This window comes from Propithecus coquereli, unplaced genomic scaffold, assembly GCF_000956105.1.
Source record: "Propithecus coquereli isolate 6110/MARCELLA unplaced genomic scaffold, Pcoq_1.0 Scaffold142, whole genome shotgun sequence".
In the NCBI taxonomy this organism is placed as follows: domain Eukaryota; kingdom Metazoa; phylum Chordata; class Mammalia; order Primates; family Indriidae; genus Propithecus; species Propithecus coquereli.
In genome coordinates this window covers 3,095,417-3,116,695 of record NW_012138525.1, presented here as the reverse complement: position 1 = coordinate 3,116,695, position 21,279 = coordinate 3,095,417, and the positions used below count along the sequence as shown (strand labels likewise).

The 21,279-nt window shown below is 62.4% G+C and overlaps 1 protein-coding gene across 1 annotated transcript in view; it reads left to right on the top strand.

The window, feature by feature from the left end:
• HMCN2 (hemicentin 2) overlaps positions 1-21,279 on the top strand; it is a 140,126-nt gene that overhangs the window by 60,474 nt on the left and 58,373 nt on the right. The window contains exons 23-40 of the mRNA XM_012639709.1: positions 1,167-1,294; positions 3,583-3,837; positions 4,601-4,687; positions 8,160-8,354; positions 9,303-9,433; positions 9,748-9,895; positions 10,218-10,344; positions 11,104-11,258; positions 12,250-12,528; positions 13,354-13,632; positions 14,306-14,414; positions 14,613-14,782; positions 15,886-16,040; positions 16,386-16,482; positions 17,024-17,119; positions 17,944-18,120; positions 19,482-19,639; positions 20,294-20,417. Of these exons, the coding sequence (XP_012495163.1) occupies positions 1,167-1,294; positions 3,583-3,837; positions 4,601-4,687; positions 8,160-8,354; positions 9,303-9,433; positions 9,748-9,895; positions 10,218-10,344; positions 11,104-11,258; positions 12,250-12,528; positions 13,354-13,632; positions 14,306-14,414; positions 14,613-14,782; positions 15,886-16,040; positions 16,386-16,482; positions 17,024-17,119; positions 17,944-18,120; positions 19,482-19,639; positions 20,294-20,417 (2,870 nt within the window). The remainder of the gene's footprint in view (positions 1-1,166; positions 1,295-3,582; positions 3,838-4,600; positions 4,688-8,159; positions 8,355-9,302; positions 9,434-9,747; positions 9,896-10,217; positions 10,345-11,103; positions 11,259-12,249; positions 12,529-13,353; positions 13,633-14,305; positions 14,415-14,612; positions 14,783-15,885; positions 16,041-16,385; positions 16,483-17,023; positions 17,120-17,943; positions 18,121-19,481; positions 19,640-20,293; positions 20,418-21,279) is intronic.

The following is a 21,279-nucleotide window of genomic DNA, read 5'->3' as shown; positions in this document are numbered from 1 at the left end:
CCTCAGAGAACTTGTCCCAAGTGCCTGCCGGACACTCTGGACAAACTGGTGGCTGAGTTGCTAGATGTGGGGGTTGTTGCCTCGTTTTACAGATGGGGAGACAGAGACCCGGCAGGACAAAGCTAGAAGCCCGAGGTGATCCAAAGTGAACCCCTGACGATGTTGACCTGTTTGATAGCCACGTGCCCAGCGCTTTATAGCATCTCATGTGATCCTTGCAGCTGCTTGAGCAGTGGGGGCTCCCTAGGGATTCCGCAAGGGGCTCTGTGATCCCTGTTAGCAGAGGAGGACGTTGGGGTTCAGCAGAAAGGAGAGTGGGGCCGGGACTGGAGCCCAGGCCTGTTGGGGTCCAGAGCCCAGCTGGAGCCTCTAGTGAGCGCCCCCACCCCTGTGCTGGCCACTTGCTCTTGGGGCCAGCCGGGGCCGGCGGCGGTAGCTGCCCTTGCTGTTTTACGGGGGCGGGGGCTGTGCGGAGCCAGCACATGCGGGCCGGTGACGTCATGTCCGCGGGGGCCCCTTGGGGTCCAGCCCAGCTGCAGAAGCCTGGCTGGGGGTCCTGGATCCCTGTGAGTCAGGCGACTTCAGCAAGGTGGGCCAAATCGGGGAGGGCAGTGATGCTTCCAGAGCCGCCTCTGGAGGCCCTCGACACAGTTCCTGCCAGCAGAGCACCAGCGGGGCTGCACTTAGACGCAGAGGCCTCAGGGCTGGTGGCTTCTCCCCCGTCCCCACGTCGCAGGGCAGGCATGTGCAGTAGAGGAGGCGAGTGACCTGCAGTGGGCATCAAGCAGCGACCAGGTGCCAGGCTCTGGGCGGAGCCTGTGGTGGAGTCTGTTCACCGCCCCAGACACAGACCCTGTGGGTACGCCCATTTCACAGATGAGGCGAAGCAGTTTGCCTGAGGTCGCACAGCTGGGAAGGATTCAGAGTTTAGACTTGAACCCAATCCAGTGGACTCCTAGTCCAGTGCTCCTTATCTCTCATGCCAGTGGGTGTGGGGCTGGGCCTGGCGTGGTGGTTCAGGGCAGTGGAAGTGTGGGGTAGGCGGTGGGTGCTGCCACAGTCCCAGAAGGCTTCCTGGGGGAGGTGGCTGGTTCCAGCTGGGTCTTGAAGCCTTTCCACGGGGGTGGGATCAGTGGAGGTCTCACCGGTGCCCCCCACTCCTGCAGGAAGGGACTCCTCCCGTCCGGCTCCCTGCGTCTGGCCCAGGCCCAGGCGGGTGACAGTGGCCACTATGAGTGCACAGCCAGTAACCCTGCGGGGTCCACCTCCCGTCACTACGTCCTCAGGGTGGAAGGTAAGGCCAGCCCCTGACCTTGGTCTCTCCCTCCGTCCCTGCTCCCCAACCCTTCCCACACCCAGGACGGCCAGGTCCTGTCACCTCTCCCTCTGTGGGCCTCCGCACCTGCTCTCATCACCTCTGTGTCCTGTCCTCAGGCCTGTGTCTCCTTCTCCAGCCCCTTTCTCCCCATACTCCTTGGTTGGGACCTAGAGATGCTGTTCAGGGGCCCCCAAGGATGCAGGGCAGGGCCAAGTGGGGACCTAGGTTTGGGGGCCTTGGGAGTTGGGAGGTGTCTGAGAGCATCTCTGCCTGGTGCTGGGGCCCAGCCCAGGAGCCCAGGGCTTGGTGGCATTGAGAGGCTTGTGGGGCACCACTCAGAGCCGCTGTCCTGCTGGGAGCATCTAAGGCCCACAGAGAGGCCGTTCCAGGCCCCAGCGCCCACCCTGCCCATTCAACAAAGCGCTTTATACACCCATAACAGGAGGCCCTGCCACTTAGTGAGCACCTTCTGTATGCCAGGCTCTGGACCGAGCTCTTTACACGCGTCCTTCCCTCTTTGGCTGAATCCCTGAGCCCCTTGCTGTGGGGCCAGTCCCAGGCCCGGCTGGGGGTCCCAGGGGTGGGTATCTGCCTGGTGTCCAGGTCCCATTCAGGGAGGCAGCCAGTGTGAGTCGCGTACCTAAAAGGCAGCAGCTTGTCCTTTTAGAGAACCTGGGAGTCACCCAGGCCAGGCCAGATGTGGCCACCTCCTGCTGTCATAGGGCCATGAGCAAGGGATGGTTTCTACCTTTTTAAATGATTGGACAGAAAAAAAACCCAGATAATATTTTGTGATATTTGAAATTCAAATTCGGTGTCCCTAAACACGAGTTTTACTGGAACATAGCGCAGTTTGTCTGTGCTGTCTGTGGCTGCTTTGTGCCACCGTGGCAGAGCTGAGACGTTGAGACCGGCCATCTGGCCTGCTTAGCCTAAAATGTTCATTGCCTGATCCTGTACAGAGGACTTTGCAGACCCCTGGTCTAAGGTAACACCCATTACACTGATGGACAGGCTGAGGCCCAGAGAGGGAGGGGGCTCGGAGGCTTGCGTGGGTTTGCATGGGGGAGTGAGAGAGACACGGGGAGGCAGGGTAAGGAGCAGGGCCTCAGAGTCGGCAGAGCTGTGTTTGAATCCTGACTGCTACACTGGCTGTGTGACCTTAGGCCAGTCACTTGTTCTCTCTGAGCATTGCTTTCCTGCTTTGTAAAGTGGGGGCCACAATAACGCCCGTCCCATAGTTGTCAGCAGGTATCGAGGACATTAAGTGCTCAGGACAGTGGAAGCCGTTATTGTTCTCAGCAACTGTGTGTGAGGGGGTTGGTGGGTGGGGTACATGCACCTTTGTGCCCCTGGGCAGGGAGCCCTCCTGGGCAGCGAGGCCCTGGGCCAAGGGGCTGCCTCTGCTCAGGGCTGGATTCCCACGATGGCCTTATCTCTGGGCCCCTTCTCAGAAGCCGGGAAGGGTGGCTGCACCTCCGCTTCCCCGAGGGCCCAGGACCCTCGCCCCAGTCTCCCATGCAGCACCCGGAGCCGGTGGCCTCTGACTCTGAGAATTCTCCCGGGCCCACCTGGTCCGGGCCCACAGGAAGCTGCCGGCATTCCTGGTCGCTCAGCCCCAGGGTTGGTGCTGGCTCCAGCTCCATCAGCTGAAGGAGGGGTGACTCTGGCCAACTTATAGGACTTTCTGAGCCTCAGTTGCCTCATCTGCAAAATGGGTGGGTGTGATGTCAGATGGAGGATGAAAAAATGACTGGAAAACACAAACGCGAAAGGGATGAAAACCGCCTTTCCCACAGCCGAGGGAAGGGACAGATGGAGGCAGGTGTCATGTTTCGCTGGAATGACTGCATGCTGCCTCTCATTTCATCCTGGGAGGGGGGCTTTGTGACAAGGGGACATTGAGGCTCCAGCTGGCACAGGGTCCGGAGCTGTGAGGGGCTGAGCTGGGCTACACGTACTGCCGCCCAATCTCGCTGGACCATCTGAGTCTGTCCCTCACCCCCCGAGCCTCAGTTTCCCCAAGTGTGCACTGAGCTGGATGAATCCCAGGTGCTGGGAGCACTGGAAGAAGGCAGGAGCGAGTCTTTTGTGAGGGTGCGTGTTCAAGTGGACGGCCAGATGCTGCTCACCCGGGGGTCCACACGGGGTGTCCTCAGGTCTTTGTGCCCCTGATGATTTTGTTGGTCGGTGACATCCGAGATGCGGCCTGGGTCTGGGACCCTCACCCGACCCCCCTTGATTCCCCCCTGGGGCCCCATCAGTGCCTCCTCAGGTGCAGCCGGGCCCTCGGGTCCTGAAGGTGCTGGCGGGAGAAGCCTTGGATCTGAACTGCGTGGCCGAGGGCCACCCTGAGCCCTGGCTGAGCTGGTCCAAGGACGGGCAGGCCCTGCGGGGAGGGGAGCCTGAGGGCTCCGTCCACTTTGCGGCCATCAGAACCTCTGACGCCGGGAGGTACCGCTGTGAGGCCTCCAACAGCGCCGGGGTTGACGCCTGGGAGGTGGAGCTCAGGGTGCTGGGTGAGTCTCCCCGAACCCCAGAACCCACCTCTCCACACCTCCCCCAGCTGCCGCCTGGACTCGAGAGGTGCTCATTTTCTGTTCTGGTCTCTGTGCCTTTTCCCTTCCTTCCTGGGACAGACAGCCGTGGGGCTATCCTATGTCCGGAGCCCAGTCAGCCCTTGGGTAGTGGGCAGCAGGTCCTCAGAGCCACCAGCAGGGCCTCCCTGTGCTCCTTCCCCTTTGCCCGTGACCTTGGGGCCCCAAGCACCTGGGCGGACAGAGGCACATGGGCCAGTGGTCGGGGCAGGCACAGGGCCCAGGGCAGCTGGACAACCACAGGCCGGTCGTGTACACTCTCTGACCCCAGCGTTTGCACCTGTAAAGTGGGTCCAATAACACACGGGGGGTCAGTGAGAGAATGTTTGAAGCACCCAGCACATAGAAAGTTCTGGATCGATGGTGCTAGCATTTGCGCTATCAGGAATTTAAAACAAACTCGGAAAGCCGCTGCTGGTGGGGAACTGGAGGGCAGAGCCACGCTTGGCCCGTGTTTGAGAGCATAGGCTCAGCCCTCTGAGCATGGGGTCTCCGCCCTGGTGGCTGCTCCACGGGGTCACCCTGCAGGAGGCAAGCTAGCACCTCCGGCCCTGATGGGCTTGCTAGAGGCTACGGGCCGGGTTTCTGGAAGGGGATGCCCTCCCCGCTGCCCTGGGTCCTCGGGGCGGGGAGTGCCAAGCTCTGGGCCCAGAGGTCTGAGCATGGCCGTGTTGCCTCCCACCAGAGCCGCCGCACTGGGGGGCTGACGAGACCAGCGGCCTGCTGGAGCGCGTGGCCGGAGAGAACGCCAGCCTGCCGTGCCCGGCCAGAGGTGAGGCTGGGCTGGGTGGGCCTGGGCAGGTGAGGGGTGGGCTGGGCTAGTGAGGAGCCCCCACGTTCCAGCAGCCTGGGTGGCACACAGTGGATGGTGCCCATGGGTTGTGGGGTCCTCACTCCTTGCCAGCACCAAGCCAGGCATTTTATCCCATCGACAGCCCTGTAGGGCGGCTCTTCAAATTGGCCCCTTTTCACTGGGGCAGCCCAGTTCCGGAGGGCTGGGGCTTACCCGAGGTCACACAGCCAGGGCGAGACTCACAGAGTGTGGTCTGGTCTGACCCAGCCCTGCCTGTGCCCACCCCAGTGCCTGGGGCGTGACAGCTGGGGCCGAGGCGGCCCGGGGGTTCTGTGGATTGGGGCTTGGTGGTCCCTGCCTCTCCCCAAGCTCCAGACTTTCTCACAGAGGCTGGATTTGAATGGTCCTGGGCAAACCCGCCCTTCTGGGGCCCTCTCTGGGGGCAGTGCAGGCTGGGGCCCAGATGGCCACCTCTGTGGTCAGCTGCCCAGCGCTGAGCCCTGCTGCAGCCCTTCCTGGCTGGGCAACCTGGGGCTGTTTGCGTCGCCTTTCTCAGCCTCAGTTTCCCCATCTGTACAGTGGGGTCGTAGCAGCCACTCTGCACAGGCTGCTGTGAGAACTCAGTGGTCCGCCGTGAGTTTGAGGTCCCGGCACTTGGCAGGGGCTCGGGCGGTGTGCTGGCCGGGGGAGGCCACCTCCCTGGGAGCCTCATGCCCCGCTCTGCAGGTCCCACCCCCGCCCGAGTTGCGTCTTTAGGGTTCGGCTCTTCCATGACTGGTGAGCGTCTTGCTCCCTGAGGACCTGCTCTCCCCCGCGTGGGGTCGGTGCTTTCCAGAGGGTGCTGTCTGGGTCGCTGGGTGGCAAGTGGCAGGTTATAAAGCAGCCTGGTGGGAGCCCGGAGAGCTGGCTATAGTCTCAGCTGTTCCTCCTCCAGCCACGGGCGCCAGGGAAGCCCCTGGAAAGGATGAGGGAGAGGTGAGCGGGAACACGGCTGCCCCTCTCTGGGTGGGACAGGCACCCAGGGGTTCTGGGAACCCCTCAGCTTCCCTGTATGCAGAGCTGCCCTCCCAGGGGACGAGGTCCTGGGCCCGTGACCACGATGCCACCTTGTGTCCATCTCTGGGAACAGCAAGCAGCCACTCTCTTCTGGGGGGTGGAGGTGGGAGATGGGACCCCCCCCAGCCAGGGCCTCCTGCCCTCTCCGTGCCCCGCAGCCCCCACACACGTCCCCCTGTCCTCTGGGCCAGACTGAGCCTCCTCAGCACCACCCAAGCCCTCACCCCCTGGGCCTCCTGCCTGGTGACGGGTGGGCTCTGCTCCCCAGCCCTGGGGCCTCGGGCTCAGAGGGCTCCAAGGTCTACAGGGACAGCATCAAGCCCAGCGGCCACACCTGGGGAGCCCTGGGGCCTGCGGTGACACTATCTGCCTCCTCCTCGTGGGGCGGGGCACCCACTCGCTGGTGACGTTGGGTGCTCCTCTGAGAAGTAGGGATGGGGAGGCAGAGCCAGTGACTTTCAGTGACAGCTCATGCCCCTGGAATCTCCCAGCAGAGCTTCAGACTGCCCTGCAGTTACAGCTCTTTAGGGGTTAGATTTTTTGCATGAAAAGAAGTTCCAGAGTTGAAAACCCATTGCCCCTTCCAGACCAGCAGCCACGAAGGCCGCGTCCCCCGGGTGGCGGGGAGGATGGAGGCTCTCCGGGGAGGCTGGGGTGGGAGGGGCGCGTGGTGTGTGGTGCGTATGTGTTTGTGTGTGTGGTGTTTGGTGTGTGTGCGATGTGTGTATGCATATGTGTGGTTTGTGTGTGTGGTGTGTGTGTGGTGTTTGGTGTGTGTGCAATGTGTGTATGCATATGTGTGGTTTGTGTGTGTGGTGTGTGTGTGGTGTTTGGTGTGTGTGCAATGTGTGTATACATATGTGTGGTTTGTGTGTGTGGTGTGGGGGGGTGTATGTGTGTGGTTCATGTATCTAGTGAGTGGTATGTATATGGTATGTGTGTATGCATGTGTGTTGTATGTTAGTACTATGTGATATGTGTGTGTGATATGTGGTTTGTGTGGGAGTGTGGGGGGGGTGTATGTACGTGGTTTGTGTATCTAGTGTGTGGTATGTATACGGCATGTGTATGTGGTATGTGTGCATGTATATTGTGTTAGTACTGTGTGATGTGTGTGTGATGTGTGTTGTGTATGTAGTATGTGTACATATGTGTATGTGATGTGTGTGCATGTGTGCGGTGTGTCTGTTGTATGTGATACGTGTATGGTGTGTGATATGTGTGTTGCATATGTATGTGGCATGTGTACATGTGTGTGCATGGTGTGTGTGCATGTGTGCAGTGTGTCTGTTGTATGTGATACGTGTGTGGTGTGTGATGTGTGTGTCGTGTATGTATGTGGTATGTGTACATGTGTGTATGTGGTATGTGTGTGGTGTGTCTGTTGTATGTGATGTGTATGTGGTGTGTGTCCCCACAGCGGGGATGGCAGCCCCCACCAGGGGGAGCAGGCACAGAGAAATCAGGTAACTGGCCCAAGGACACGCAGGGCGAGTGTGGACGCGGGTGCAGTTCCCTGGGCGCCCGCAACAGGCAGCGCGAGGGTGCTGACCCGCGAGTTTGGGGATGTGGCCCGAGCTCGCCCTCCAACCCGGTGCTGGCGGAGGTCGGGCGGCAGGGGAGGGTGAGGATGGCTGCATCCTGGGGTGGCTCGGTGTGCCGCCGCAGAGCAGGGCGCACAGCTGGGGCTCTCGCCGTGACCTCTGGGCGGCGCTGGCTCGCGGACGTGTGTGCACGGGGGGCTGGGCCTCTCGCTCAAGGCCCCCTTGGGGACCCGCTCTGTGCAGGCCCTGTTCTAGGGGCCGGTGACAGAGTGACGGCTCCACTCACAGCCCAGTGGCAGCCGTTTATTGCACACCCACTGTGCGCCAGGCCAACGTGAGGAATGTCGGAGGAGTTGATGGGGGGTGCGGCCAGCAAAGCCACCCACGGCTGTGGCATCGTGAGGGGAGGGTGAGGCCGGGCAGAGCTGGCGTTTCCCACCGTGCACCGCGCAGCACGTGGCACACGGCCGGCTCCTTGTGCATTTGGCGCATGCTGCGTGCCGGGCACTGTGCCAGCACTTGAGGGTACAGCAGGGAACAGAATAAAGCCCCGGCCTCATGTAGGAGATGGACAGCGGATGGTAGAGTAAGAATAAATAACAGCGCGTTCTCTGTACATTGGAAAGTTGGGGTGATGCACAGAAAGGAAATGTAGGGCAGGGCAGGGGCTGGGGCTGCCGTGGGGGTGCAGGCCCACACGACGGGCCGGGGGGCACCGTGGCAGACAGCCAGGGTGGCTGCGGGAAACGCTCCTCACAGCCTGGGAAGGCGGCGTCTGCTGCAGGGTCAGCCACATGTGCACAAAGGAGACACATGGGGGACAGTGCTGATGGCTCTGTGCACCCTGCCAGGGACGCCTACACCGCAGGTCACGTGGCGGAAGGGCCCATCCTCAGAGCCCCTGTGGGGCCGGCCGGGCGTGGCGGTGCTGGAAGAAGGGTCTCTGTTCCTGGCCTCTGTCTCGCCCATGGACAGCGGAGACTACGAGTGCCAGGCCACCAATGAGGCGGGTTCCGCATCCAGGAGAGCCAAGCTGGTGGTCCACGGTAAGCAGGGCATGCAGAGCTGGGGGCGGGGAGGTGAAAGCCGTGGGGACCCAGGGACCGGCTCGTACCCTCCTCCCATGGCCCTGGTTGGCAGAGGCTGGTAGTGACGCCAGGGTCTGATTTAAGACCAGGTGCCCAGGTGTGGCAGCATCAGCTCCCCGGGGCCCGAGAGCTCCCTGCAGAGGAGGATCAGGTCCCTGCCCCCAGGTGCCAGCAAAGGGAGGGCTTGAGGGGTTTGGGAAAGTGGTAGGTTGCACTGGGTACCCCATTTCCCCAGAGAGACACCCAGGTGAGAGCATAGGGAAGTCCCTGGAACGCCATAGGTGGCTTTTAAATGGTCTGGCAGGTGAATTCATGCTAGAGTGAGCACCGATGGCAGCGACAGCCCTAGAGCCCCCCTCCAGGTTAAAACCGTTGACACTGGCCCGAGGCTCACGTGCACCTCACCCCCACACCCACGGTGCCGTGAGCAGGGAAGCCCCCCTTACCACGGGCACCGGCGCCAGCTGTCCCCGTGGGCAGGACGTGCCCCAGCCTGCTGGACAGTGTGAACAGCTCCATGCGAAGACATGCCCAGGCCCCAGCTTCAGAGATTCTGACTTGGGGGCTCCCCGGTAGTTGTGACCCCTGGCTGGGTGTAGACCCGGATGGATCCACAGGCTGAAGCACCTTGCAAAGCTGAGTGTCAGAGCATGTGGCACCCCGGCCTGGGCTGCCAGGGTGTGCCAATCCCAGGGCGAGGCTGCTGCAGCCGTTGGCAGGCCCACAGGGACCCTCGTGGCCAGATCAGGGGCCAGGCAGACTCCTGGGACCCCAGTGACCAGCAGAGTGGCGACCCTAGGCCCTGGGGAAGGGGGGGGAGTTGGGGCTGCCTGCCCAGGCCTGGACGGGTCCCAGCGGCTGTGGCTCCAAGGGGAGGGAGGCAGCTCCTCGCTCTCCCTGCCCCAGTGCCCCCCAGCATCCGAGAGGACGGGCGCAAGGCCAACGTGTCAGGCATGGCCGGGCAGCCCCTGACGCTGGAGTGTGACGCCAACGGCTCTCCAGCCCCGGAGATTGTGTGGCTGAAGGATGGGCAGCTGGTGGGTGTCCCCCTGCGGCAGACGGGCTGTCGGTGGGGTTTGGATTGGGTCAGGCCTTCTGGATGGGTGTTCCTGCATGCGCCAAGGTGTGGCGGGTATCTTGGGGGACACACTGGGGTTCTTCGGGGACACACTGGGGTTCTTGGGGGACACACTGGGGTTCAGGGCAGCGGGGGAAGCCCGAGGGCTGCACGGTAGAAGGGAGCACAGCGCTGCTCTGGCCACCTCCCAGCTCCTTGGGCCTCAGTTCCCACCATGCCATCCTGGGGTGGCTGGGTCTCCACTCACTGCTGCCTCTGCCCTCCCCTGCCCAGATCCCCCCGGCCGGCAGCCACCGCCTCCTGGATGGGGCCCGGTCCCTGCACTTCCCCAGGATCCAGGAGGGTGATTCTGGCCTCTACTCCTGCCGGGCGGAGAACCAGGCTGGGATAGCCCAGAGGGACTTCGATCTCCTCGTGCTCAGTGAGTGAGGCCTGAGCCCCGCAACTCCTGGGCATGTCTGGCCCCCCAGCCCTACTCTTGTAGGCAGACAGGGGACAGGGGAGACCTTGCCTGCAGGGAGCAGGGGGCACAGAGGGGCCCTTGACAGTCACACGTTAGGCAAGTCTTTCCTGTTACAAGTGCTACAGGAGAGTGTTCCAGGCTGTTGAGGACCACAGAGCAGGGCCCACCTGCTCAGGGGCTGGGAAGGGAAGGGTGAGCCGGGCGGGGGGTTCAGCACAGGCAAAGGCCCTGTGGTCGGCGGGGCTTGTGTCTGAGCAGTTTCCCTCCTTCTCACCCCCAGTCCCTCCTTCTGTGTTTGGAGCTGGGGCGGCCCAGGAGGTGCTGGGCCTGGCTGGTGACGATGTGGAGCTGCAGTGTCGGCCCTCAGGGGTCCCCATGCCCCAGGTGGAGTGGACCAAGGACGGGCAGTGAGTGGTCCCGTGGCGGATGGCGTGGGGGTGGTGCCTGGGCTGGGCCAGCTGGGCAGGGAGGGAGGGGGAGGATTCAACACTTCCAAGGAGGCTGACAGGCGTGGCAGGTGCCCAGGCCGGGCTGAGGGCAGCACAGGTGCCTCCTGCCCAGCGAGAGATTACCCAGGGAGACCCCGCTCTCGCCTGGGCAGAATCTTATTGTCACTCAGTCTTCTTTTTTTGTAAACTCATTTATTTTTAGTTAAAATTCACATAACATGCAATTAATCATTTTAAAGCACACAGTCCAGTGGCATTTTACATGTTCACAGCATGGGGCAGCTGTCACCTCTGTCTAGTTCCCGACACTGTATCCCCCGAAAGGAAAGCCTGTGCCCATTAAGCCGTCAGCCCCTCCCCCGGCCCCTGGCGGCCACAGTCTGCTTTCTGTCCCGTGAAGCGACCTGTTCTGGACGTTGTGCATACACGGAACAGACAGCAGGTGGCCTTTGGCTCCTTTCACTCAGCGTAGTGTTTGTGAGGTTCGTCCTCACCCTAGTGAGTGGCAGAGTCACCTTCCTTTTATGGCCGAATCATGTTCCGTCGCACGGTGGACCACACGTTGTGGGTCCGTCCGCAGTTGCTGGCGTTTGGGTTGCGGCCACCTTGTGGCCACTGTAAATGGCTCAGCCGTCCTTCCTTATAAGCTGCGGCGCCGTTCAGCATGGCCCGCCAGCGCTGCGGCCTCACTGGCGCTTTCCCCGACCGTCTCCCCAGGCCTGTCCTTCCCGGAGGCCCTCACATGCAGCTCCGGGAGGACGGCCAGGTTCTCAGCATCGCCAGCAGTCACCTGGGGGACGAGGGGCGGTACCAGTGTGTGGCCTTCAGCCCTGCCGGCCAGCAGGCCAAGGACTTCCAGCTCCGAGTCCATGGTGAGCCCTGACACCTTCCGGGCCCCGCCGTTGGCTGCTGGGAGAAGCTGCCGGCTACCCTGGAGGGAGGATGAGGGAGGAGGGGGCCCTGGGGGGCGAGCCCCGCCTAAGGATGCCAGGGTGGGGGAGGGAGAGAGGGCTTCTAGCCCAGAGTTTCCCAAATCTGATGCTTCCGTCCCAGCTTCACCCATTTTACTACTTCTGATACCAGTTGGAATGACGATCTTTAAAACCTTCTCTCTGAATCGGTCACTTTCTTTACCCCAAAGCACACTTATTTAAAAGGATGTGCAGTATCTCACCTGAGAGTGGGCACCGGTGCCACTCGCAGTGGTGGAAGGGTCTGAGGGAACAGCACGACCCCCAGGGCGATGTTGTCCGTCCTCAGCGCGGGCTGGGCATGGGGCATCCGCCTGCATCCGTGCTCTCTGTGCTAACACAGCGACGGTAGAAAGTGCCGGAAAGGTTAAGTGCATTCACAGTAGCACCAAATGCAGGCTTTTCTTGCTGCGTGTAGTCAGGGTAGAAGAAGTGGCTGTTCCACTCTGAGATGCAGTTAATCCACGCTGTGTCCACATGCCCTAGCTAGAGTCACCTTCGGTACCCTGGGTACTGCCAGGGTGGGTGAGTGGCCCTCGGGGTCCTAATCTAGTCCAGCCCCTTATTTCACAGATGGGGAGACTGAGGCCCAGAGAGGGGAAGTGACCTAGCCCGGGTGATCTAGTGAGTCAGAGGCAGAGTGGGGGCCAGAGCCCAAGCCCACAGCCCCTCTTCCACCCCCTGCATCTTCCATGCCAGTATGTCCCCAAGCTGGCCCCTCCCGTCTGTCCCCAGACTCCACTCTCCCCATCCCCCGTGCCTTCCCCCCTTGCAGTAGAAGCTTGTGATGTGTGGGGAGCCTGTGGCCCAAGGGCCTGAGCGTGCCACTCTGGGGGAGGATGCCAGCTGCCAGGGGGGCCACCTGTGACAAGGCCCCCATTGTCCTTCTCAGCACCCCCCACCATCTGGGGCTCCAACGAGACAGGCGAGGTGGCCGTCATGGAGGGGCACCCGGTGTGGTTCCTGTGCGAGGCCCGAGGAGTGCCCAGCCCTAACATCACCTGGTTCAAGGACGGGGCCCTGCTGCCCCCCAGCGCTGAGGCGGTCTACGCCAGAGGCGGCCGGCAGCTGCAGCTGGGGAGGGCCCAGGGCTCGGACGCTGGCATCTATACCTGCAAGGCCAGCAACGCTGTGGGGGCTGCAGAGAAGGCCACCAGACTGGAGGTGTATGGTGAGGGCCAGGGGTTGTGGCAGCTGGGTGGGCAGCAGGAGGGACTCTGGGCCGGGTGGCCTCCGTCTATCTCCAAAGGAGTGCTGGGTGGCCAGTCCGCATGGTCAGAGGCAAACAGGACAATGAGACAGAAAGTTATTCAGGGAGAAGGGTCATCTTGGCTCATCCAGGTGAGGAAACTGAGGCCAGGGGTGGAAGGGCCTGTCCTGATGTCACGGCAGAGCTGAGTGTGGTTTGGGGCTTTTCACTAAGCCACGCCCAGACGCCAGGACCACTGCTAGTGACTAACTGGCATTGGTTAGTCACTCGCCACGTGCTAGATTGCAGGGCACTTTGCGGCATTAGCTCTTCCATTCAGCGGGTGAAGGGGCCGGGGCTCCAGCCCCACCGGCAGGTGGCCACTGTGCGGCTCTGGGGCGAGGCCATCTGGGAGCAGCGCTCTGGTCCTGGCCCTGGGGCCATGGCTTTGAATGCAACTAATGTTGAGACCTGCTGCTTGCAGGACTGGGAGACACACAGACGCGCCATCGCTGCGCTCAGGACGAGCTGGCTGGTGTGGCAGTGGGGACGGAGAAAGGGTGCAAACAGTGCCCTGGCAGGGGTCCCCTATCGGCCCAGGAGGGTGCGGATGCTTCCAGCAGGGTCTGGGAGAGGCTACCCGGAGGAGCTGCTGTCTGAGCAGGGGTGCAGCCAGTGGGGCTGAGGGAGGGGAGGGTTCTACACGGGCTAGGGTCACCGAGAGGCTTCACCAGGCCTGTTGGGCCGGGCAGAGAGCAGGCTGGTGTCTGGCTCTGGTCCCTGAGCGGCCCCCTGCCTCTTCCCCAGTCCCACCCACCATCGAGGGCGCTGGCGGAGGACCGTACGAGGTGAAGGCTGTGGCTGGGAGGCCCGTGGCGCTGCAGTGCTTGGCCAGGGGCCATCCGCCCCCCACCCTCTCCTGGCACCACGAGGGGCTGCCCGTGGCAGAGAGCAACGAGACATGGCTGGAGATGGGCGGCGTGCTGCGGCTGCAGAGCCCGGGGGAGGCGACCAGGGGCTTGTACAGCTGCGTGGCCAGCAGCGCCGCCGGGGAGGCCGTGCTCCAGTACTCTGTGGAGGTGCAGGGTGAGCCCCGCCCTTCCCCCAGAGCCACCTGGGCTGTGGCCCTCCACCCACGCCTGCCGTGCGCTCGTCCCGAGCAGACCCCGGGGATGGAGGCTGGCAGAGAAGTAACCAGCGCCCAGTGTTGGATGACACAGATGAGGCCTGGGCTGGGGGCCAGCAGGGCTAGGGGACGGCGGGGTGGAGCCCCAGGATCAAGGGCCCCTGGCCAGGGCCCTGGGCCAGGTCACTCAAGACGGAGGACGCCGTTCTGCCTGACGCTGATAGAGGGCGTTTGCGGAAAGGTTCCTGAGGCCGGCTCGTGGGCGCTGGTCCCCGGACGGGGCGGGCGGGGCGGGCAGGGCCTTCCGTCCATTCGGCAGACGCATCCCAAGTACTGGCTGCGCTGGCCCCACGTGCTACCAGGGGCGAAGCAGGGAACAAGGCCGGCCCGGCTCCTGAGCCTTCCGTGTACTGAGGGGACAGGCGTTACGTAAACAGGCCCGCCTGTGGGGAGGCCAGGGCGCCCCTCACCCAGCCTTCGGGGGCCCTGGAATGCCTCCTGAGGGAGGGACCACTTATGGGGAGACTTGAAGGGTGAGGTGAGGCTGGGGCCTTGCTCCGAGGGCACTGGCGACTTGGGGGTGCTATGAGGGGCTGCTCAGGTCCGGACGCCCAACAGCGGTCCTGTCTGCAGTGCCCCCGCAGCTCCTGGTGGCTGAAGGCTTGGGCCAGGTGACCACCATCGTGGGACAGCCCCTGGAACTTCCCTGCCAGGCCTCGGGCTCCCCGGTGCCTACCGTCCAGTGCGTATGACGTGGCGGGGGCCGGGGCTGGGGGCGGCGGCGGTAGGTGGGAGGGAGCTACTTCCCATCCCCAGCAGTATGGAAGAGGCCCAGGGCAGGGATGACAGGGCAGGCGGGAGGTGCTGAGAGGCTTCCTGGCTTGTCCTGCCCCGCCTTCCCTGGCCTCAGGCTGACCTGCCCCCTGTGCACCCACCGCAGCTGGCTGCAGAACGGCCGCCCCGCTGAGGAGCTGGCTGGGGTGCAGGTGGCCTCGCAGGGGGCCACCCTGCGCATTGCCCACGTGGAGCTGGGCCACGCAGGCCTCTTCTCCTGCCAGGCCACCAACGAGGCGGGCACTGCTGGGGCCGAGGTGGAGGTGTCCGTGCACGGTGAGTGGACACCTGGGTTCCGGGATCACGGGGAGCCCAGGACGCCAGGGTTGGGTGGAGCCAGAGGCTGGGGCAGGCCTGGGAAGGGCGTTTCTGGGAGGCCCTTCCCAGTCCCCCGCAGACAAGTGTGAGACGCTGGTCTGGGCCACGTTTCACGCTTGTCATCTGTCCTGTCCAGCCCCTAGGTCCTCCCTCCTCTCCCCAGACTCCTTTTTCTCCATCCACTCTTCATGCTAACCACACTGAACTTTGTTCAGTTCTTTACATACATCAGTGAGCACTCTCCTTCTCACCTCTGAGTCTGCTTCTGCTGTTTCCTCTGCCTGGAATATCCTCCCTCCTCTTTGCCTGCCTAGCTCCTCCCTATCTTTCAGGTATGTCCTGAAACACCCCTTCCTCCAGGAAGCCTTCCTTGATTCCAATTCTCTAGTCTGCACCATCCAGCCTGTTGTGGCCATAGCCCACCATCCACTACATTGGGATTGCTTGTTTGGTTGTCCATCTGTGCTATCCAGCTCTGTGAGCTCTGAGACGGTAGCACAGTGGTTGCCTTTTTCTGCTGTGTTTGGAGCCCTAATATAGTTCTGGGCACAGAGTAGATGCTCAATGCATGTATGGATGCATGAGTGGATGGAGGGTGTGGGTGGGTGGGTGGATTATGGCTGGGTGTATGGATGGGTGGATGGATGGATTGTGGGTGGATTTATGGATGGGTGGATGAATGGAGGGGTTGGATGGGTAAATGGATGGGTGGGTAAATGGATGGATGGACAGATGGATGGGTGGGTAGGTGGGTGGATGGTTGGATGGGTGGATAGATGATGGATGGAAGGGTGGGTGGATGGGTGGGTGGGTGGATGGATAGATGGATGCACAGATGCGTGGATGGATAGTGGAATGTTTAAAGGGAAAGAACTGCTCTGCTGGTTCCGAGTCTGAAGCTCTTTCCCCTAAGCCAGGTGGCTGGGTAGAAGCTAGAGGCCAGCCCCTGGCCCAGCCCTTCAAGGCTACTCCCTCACCCCCAGGCATTGAGGGGACTGCTGGGTGTCCACTGTGCCCTTCCTGACCCTGACCCTGACCCTGGTCCTCCCACCTCTCCCCAGAGCTCCCATCGGTTAATATCGTCGGGGGTGAGAACGTCACAGCCCCTTTCCTGCAGCCTGTGACCCTCCAATGCATAGGGGCTGGGGTGCCCACCCCAAGCCTCCGCTGGTGGAAGGATGGGGTGGCCCTGGCAGCCTCTGGGGGGAACCTGCAGGTATGTGGCACAAGTGGAGGGGCTACTTTTAGGGGTTCCTGGAGACCTGATCAGGCCCCAGCAGCCTGAGGATAGGACGGGCACAGAGCCTTCTCAGCCTGCAAGAGGGGGTGGGGGGCAGGTCACCCTCAGCCTCTTCTGGGTCCCAGGAGCTTCAGTTGTCAGAGGGAGGAAATGGGGGCAGGGCAGTGTGCCCAGAGGCCACAGGGATCCAAGTGCTCTGCCCGTACTCCACCCCCAGAGCCAGTGTGCTTTCCTGCGGTCCGCAGGCTTCCTCCACCCTGGGCCCTGTGGCTTTGCCGCACGCACAGCCCCGTGGCACTCTCTGCCCTCCCCTCCCCCCAGATTGACAAGGTGGACCTGAGGGATGAAGGTGTCTACACTTGTGCCGCTGCTAACCTGGCTGGGGAGAGCAGCAGGGACGTGGCGCTGAAGGTTTTGGGTGAGGACGTGGGCGCCAGCAAGGCCGGGGGCCGGGGATGGCAGGAGACACCTGAGGGCCCTTGGGGCTGGGGTGTGGGGCTGGAGGCGGGGAGGAGGGTTAAAAATCATAGTCGTGCAGTTAAATTGAGGAGAAGCAGAAAGTCCTGAAATGAAGGCACAAACAATTTGCTCTGCGGATGTTTTTGGTGGGCTTTTTAGTGGCAGGCCTTGCCCACATTCCCACTTACCTTTGCTTATTTTTTTCATTTTGGGGTCCATTTGTGCAGAAATCCCTGCCCTTGTCACTTCCCATGGCTGCGGGGATCCTACCCACTGCCGGGCTACCACTGTCCCTGGCGGCCGTCCTCGAGTGGTTGCAGTAAACGTCGCAGCCGTCACTCTTTGTCCCCCTGCGTGGCTTCGGGGGTGGGGGTCCCGGGTCAGAGAACATGAGCTGTTTTAGAGCCCTGATGCCCAGGACTTTGGGGGAGGTTGGGAGAGGGGCACTGGGGATGGCAGAGACCGACCCACCAAGCTGGGGCTCCCCTTGTCTGCCCCAGTGCCCCCCAACATCGAGCCAGGCCTGGTTGACAAGGCAGTGCTGGAAAACGCCTCCGTGACCCTGGAGTGTCTGGCTTCGGGCGTGCCCCCTCCCGGTAAGACCCCTCCTCCCGGCAGAATGCCACCTACACATCTAAGGCGGCCGGCGAGTGCCGCGGGCACACGCGGGCAGTAGCACTGTGGGAGAAATCGTCAGGCCCTTCCTGCGCTGCTCCTGTCTCCCTTCCTCCTGGACAAGGCCATTGCCACCGCACCACCAGGGCCCAGGGCTGCGCGCCGGGTCTGAAGCAAGCCTGCAGGGCTTCTGCTCAGACTTTGCAACTTCACAGCGCTGCCCGGGCCTGGGGGTGAGGCCCAGGCCCTCCAAGTCACCATCGGTCTGGCCTCCCCTGTAGACCCGCAGTTGAGGAAAGGGCCAGGCGCTTGGGGCTAGGTGTGCGCACACGGCACGTGGGATGGGGTGATGTTTACTGTGGCCCCCAGGAGGAAGGCCCCTCTCCGTCCCCCATCTGAACCAGTCCCACCCCGCTTCTCCTGGGGTAGGCGAGCCCTGGGGCATTTGTCCCCTCCGCTGGGGGCCCCCGTTGAGCTCTGGGGGGCCGGGCAGGCTGTAGGGAAGCTGCAGACACAGCGGCCCAGCCCTGCCCTCTGCCTCCCAGGTGAGCGGTCTCCTGGGGGCGGCGGTGGGCCGGGTTTGACCGTCCCTGCCCCCAGCCACGCCAGCCTCCACCCCTGGGGCTTCCCCTCTGCCCTTGGTCCTGTCAGCGCTGCCCTGTTCCACCCCGCTCCCCTTCCTGAAGAACCCAGCTTTCTTGCCTGAAAAGAAGTGTGGCCACCCTGGAAGCTTGTCCCGGATGCCGACGACACTGGCAGGGTCTTAGGGCTGGCAGGACCCCTTGCATCTCTCTTCTCTTCCCAGATGTCTCCTGGTTCAAGGGCCGCCGGCCTGTCTCTGCCCGGACAGGAGTGACGGTATCAGCTGATGGGAGAGTTCTCCGCATTGAGCGAGCCCAGCTTTCCAATGCTGGAAGCTACCGATGTGTGGCATCCAATGTGGCAGGCAGCACAGAGATGCAGTATGGCCTACGGGTCAACGGTGAGTTGCCTGGGGACTACAGGGACCCTTGTCCCAAAAGTTGTCTTTTCTTCCATTTGTCTAATCTTTCTGTCCACTCACTCACCCAACCAGCCATCCATCAATCCATCAACCCACCCATCCATCTGTTCATCTATCCACCCACCTGTCCACCCACTGGTCCATCCATCCACCCACCCATCTATCCATCCACCCGTCTATCTACCTATCTGTCCCTTCATCCACCCAGCCAGCCACCAGCCAGGGAGGCAGCCACCCTCCATTTGTCCATGCAAACACCCAGCTGTCCATCAGTTGGTCCAGCCAGCCAGCCTTCCTTCCATCCATGCGTGCAAATATTTGACCATCCATGCATTGATTCAACCATTCCTCTAGCCAACCCTCTGCCCATCTATCCACTTACCCAGACAACCATCCATTTGCCCACCCATTCAATCACCCTTTCCCCCATCTGTCCATCTTCTGTGCAACCACGTTCATTGTGTGCATGCTCTGGGGCAGACCCTGGGGCTACAGCCCTGAACGAGGGAGACTTAGGAGCTTCGAGTCTGCTGGAAGATACAGTAATCATATTACTACCCAAAGTATGACTTGATGACAATTGCGATGAGAGCTAGTAAGCATAAGGTACAGCTGAGTGCCTGCAATGGGGCACTGACGGGCCTGGAGCCCAGGGCCAGCTTTGACACCTGGACACCTGAACTGAGACCTGCAGCAAGGCCGAGGCTGCAGAGCCCTGGGGAACTGGAGAGCGTGAGAGGAGGCCAGGGCCTGGAGCTTACCACGGAGAGCAGGGGTGCGGCGGGCGCTGGTGGCCATGTGGAGGCTAGACCTCCTGGGCCCCGTGGGCCACAGGGAAGGTCGGGTCTTTATCCTCAGAGCAGTGGGTCACTGGCAGGGGCCAGGGACCCTGGGCATCATGGCTCATGCCTCCCAGATACAGTGGAATCCTCTGACCATTTTCTGCCCCGAGGGATGGCCTGTGAGGTAGTGTGTCCTCTGACGCCTCTGAGTTAGGAAGTTAAACTGTCCAGGGGCCTTTGCCTCCACACCATCCCCGTGACAATGGACCCCCTGCGGACCAGAGGCTGGAGTTCAAATGCTGCTTCGTAGCTGGTCCCGCGTGGGCAGGTGACTTCCCGTCTCTGAGCCTCAGTTTCCCGTCTGTAGAGGCCTCGTGGCAGTGTTGAGAGGAGGGGATGGGCAGCCTACAGGATGGTGAAGTGGCCGCCTGTGTCCAGGTGGCTGTCCTTGTGCTTCTGCCCGTGGCCGTGTGCTCCAGTGGGGGTGCCCAGCCAGGGCCTGCCTGCTCTGCCCGCAGCGGGGCTCAGCCTGTGCCCCGTGCCACCTCCGCCCTGCAGTGCCCCCTCGAATCACGCTGCCACCCAGCCTGCCAGGCCCGGTGCTGCTCAACACCCCTGTCCGGCTGACCTGCGATGCCGCTGGCGCCCCTAGCCCCACGCTGCTGTGGCTGAAGGATGGAAACCCTGTGTCCCTGGCAGGGACCCCTGGCCTCCAGGTCGGTAGGGCCGGGTGGCCCTGGCTCAGTTTCCTGGCACCTCCAGTGGGTGCTGGGAGTGGAGGTCAGGCCCTGGGAGCTTAGGGTGAGGGAGGAGCGGTGCTGGCTCAGGGAGGCAGGAGGGCTGAACAGAGCCGCCTGGAGCCGGACCACCCCCTGGAAACAGCGCGTTCCGCGACACAGCCATGTGTGTAACGTAAAGCATCCTCACAGCCAAAAAGAAACAGGCGAGATCAATTTTGACAATACATGTTAGTTAATCCAATACATCCAAAATAGTTTCATTTCATCACGAGATCAATATAAAAATTATCAATGAGACATTTTACATTCTTCTTTTCATACCAAATTTCAATTCTGCTGTGGATTTTATACCTGTGGCCCTTCACGATTTGGACCGACCGCATTTCAAGGCTCACTGGCTACACGTGGCGAGCGCCACCATAGGACTGATGTAGCGGCCTGCCAGCCGGCAGAGTTCCCGCGGCCTGGGGGCAGCTCCCCGTTTGCTTGCATCGAGGCGGGGTCCGGGGTCGGGGGCAGGCTGTCCAGGTGTGCCCGGCAGCAGGGCCAGCTTGTGAGATGGGGTGCTGGCCCTTGGGGTGTGCAACAGCAGGACATTCGCCTAATGTGGGCTTCCCTCTGGGGCCACAGGTCTTCCCTGGGGGCCAGGTGCTCGCCTTGGCCAGCGCCCGGGCCTCCGACTCCGGCAGGTACTCCTGCGTGGCTGTGAGCGCGGTGGGCGAGGACCGCCGGGACGTCATCCTGCAAGTCCATAGTGAGTCTCAGGCCGGGAGCGCCACGTGGTCCAGCCCAGCAGTCCAAGAAGATGGGGTGGGGGTGTCCCCAGCCACACCCAAAGGGAGAGAGGGTGGCTGGGTGGAGGGGTGAGTGCCCACCTGAGGCTGGCTGCCTTCGAGTGGGGGCCAGTGGACCCCCAGGGACCCACCCTGGAATGTGAGCTCCCCCACAGGTGGGCAGGTGGGTGGCTGCGTAGCCGGGAGCTCTGTGCTCAGGGAAGAGGTGGGAGGGGCGTGAAGTAGCGGCAGGAGGCCCCGTGTCCTCACTGGTCTGGGCCCACTGGGGTGGCCGTCCAGTCTGCAGTGGCAGTGTGGGTGGTGGCTCTGGGGTGTCATGGACACGGGGTTCGGATCCTGCCTCTGAGACCTGGCACTAGTCACTCTGCTTCTCCGAGCCTCCATTTCTTCATCTGTAAAATGGGGGTGAAATAGCACCCACCTGGGAGGTTGTTATGGGCGTTCACCAAGCTCTGTGGGCATCACAGTGGCTGTTATTTTTTCATTCCTCGAGTGGGTTTGTGTGGGGCTCTGGGCAGGTACTGGGAGTGGCTCTGGGCGGGGCGGAGCCTCGGCAGGGAGGGAGGAGGCATCCGACGCCAGCTCTTTCCTCGGCTGGAGTCGGGACCGTGGTTAACGGGTACCGGGTGCCCAAGTGCCCACCTGTGCCCTGGATTTGGCCCCACAAGGTGGGGGTTCATTACCCCCATTTTGCAGATGAAGACCGAGGCCCAGGAGGTCGAGTCGCGTCTCCAGGGCCTCGCACGGTGAGCGGAAGGTGAAGGCAGGACTCCAGTGGGAGTCCGACCTGGCCCTGCGCTCCTCACCGCGGAGCTGCGCGGG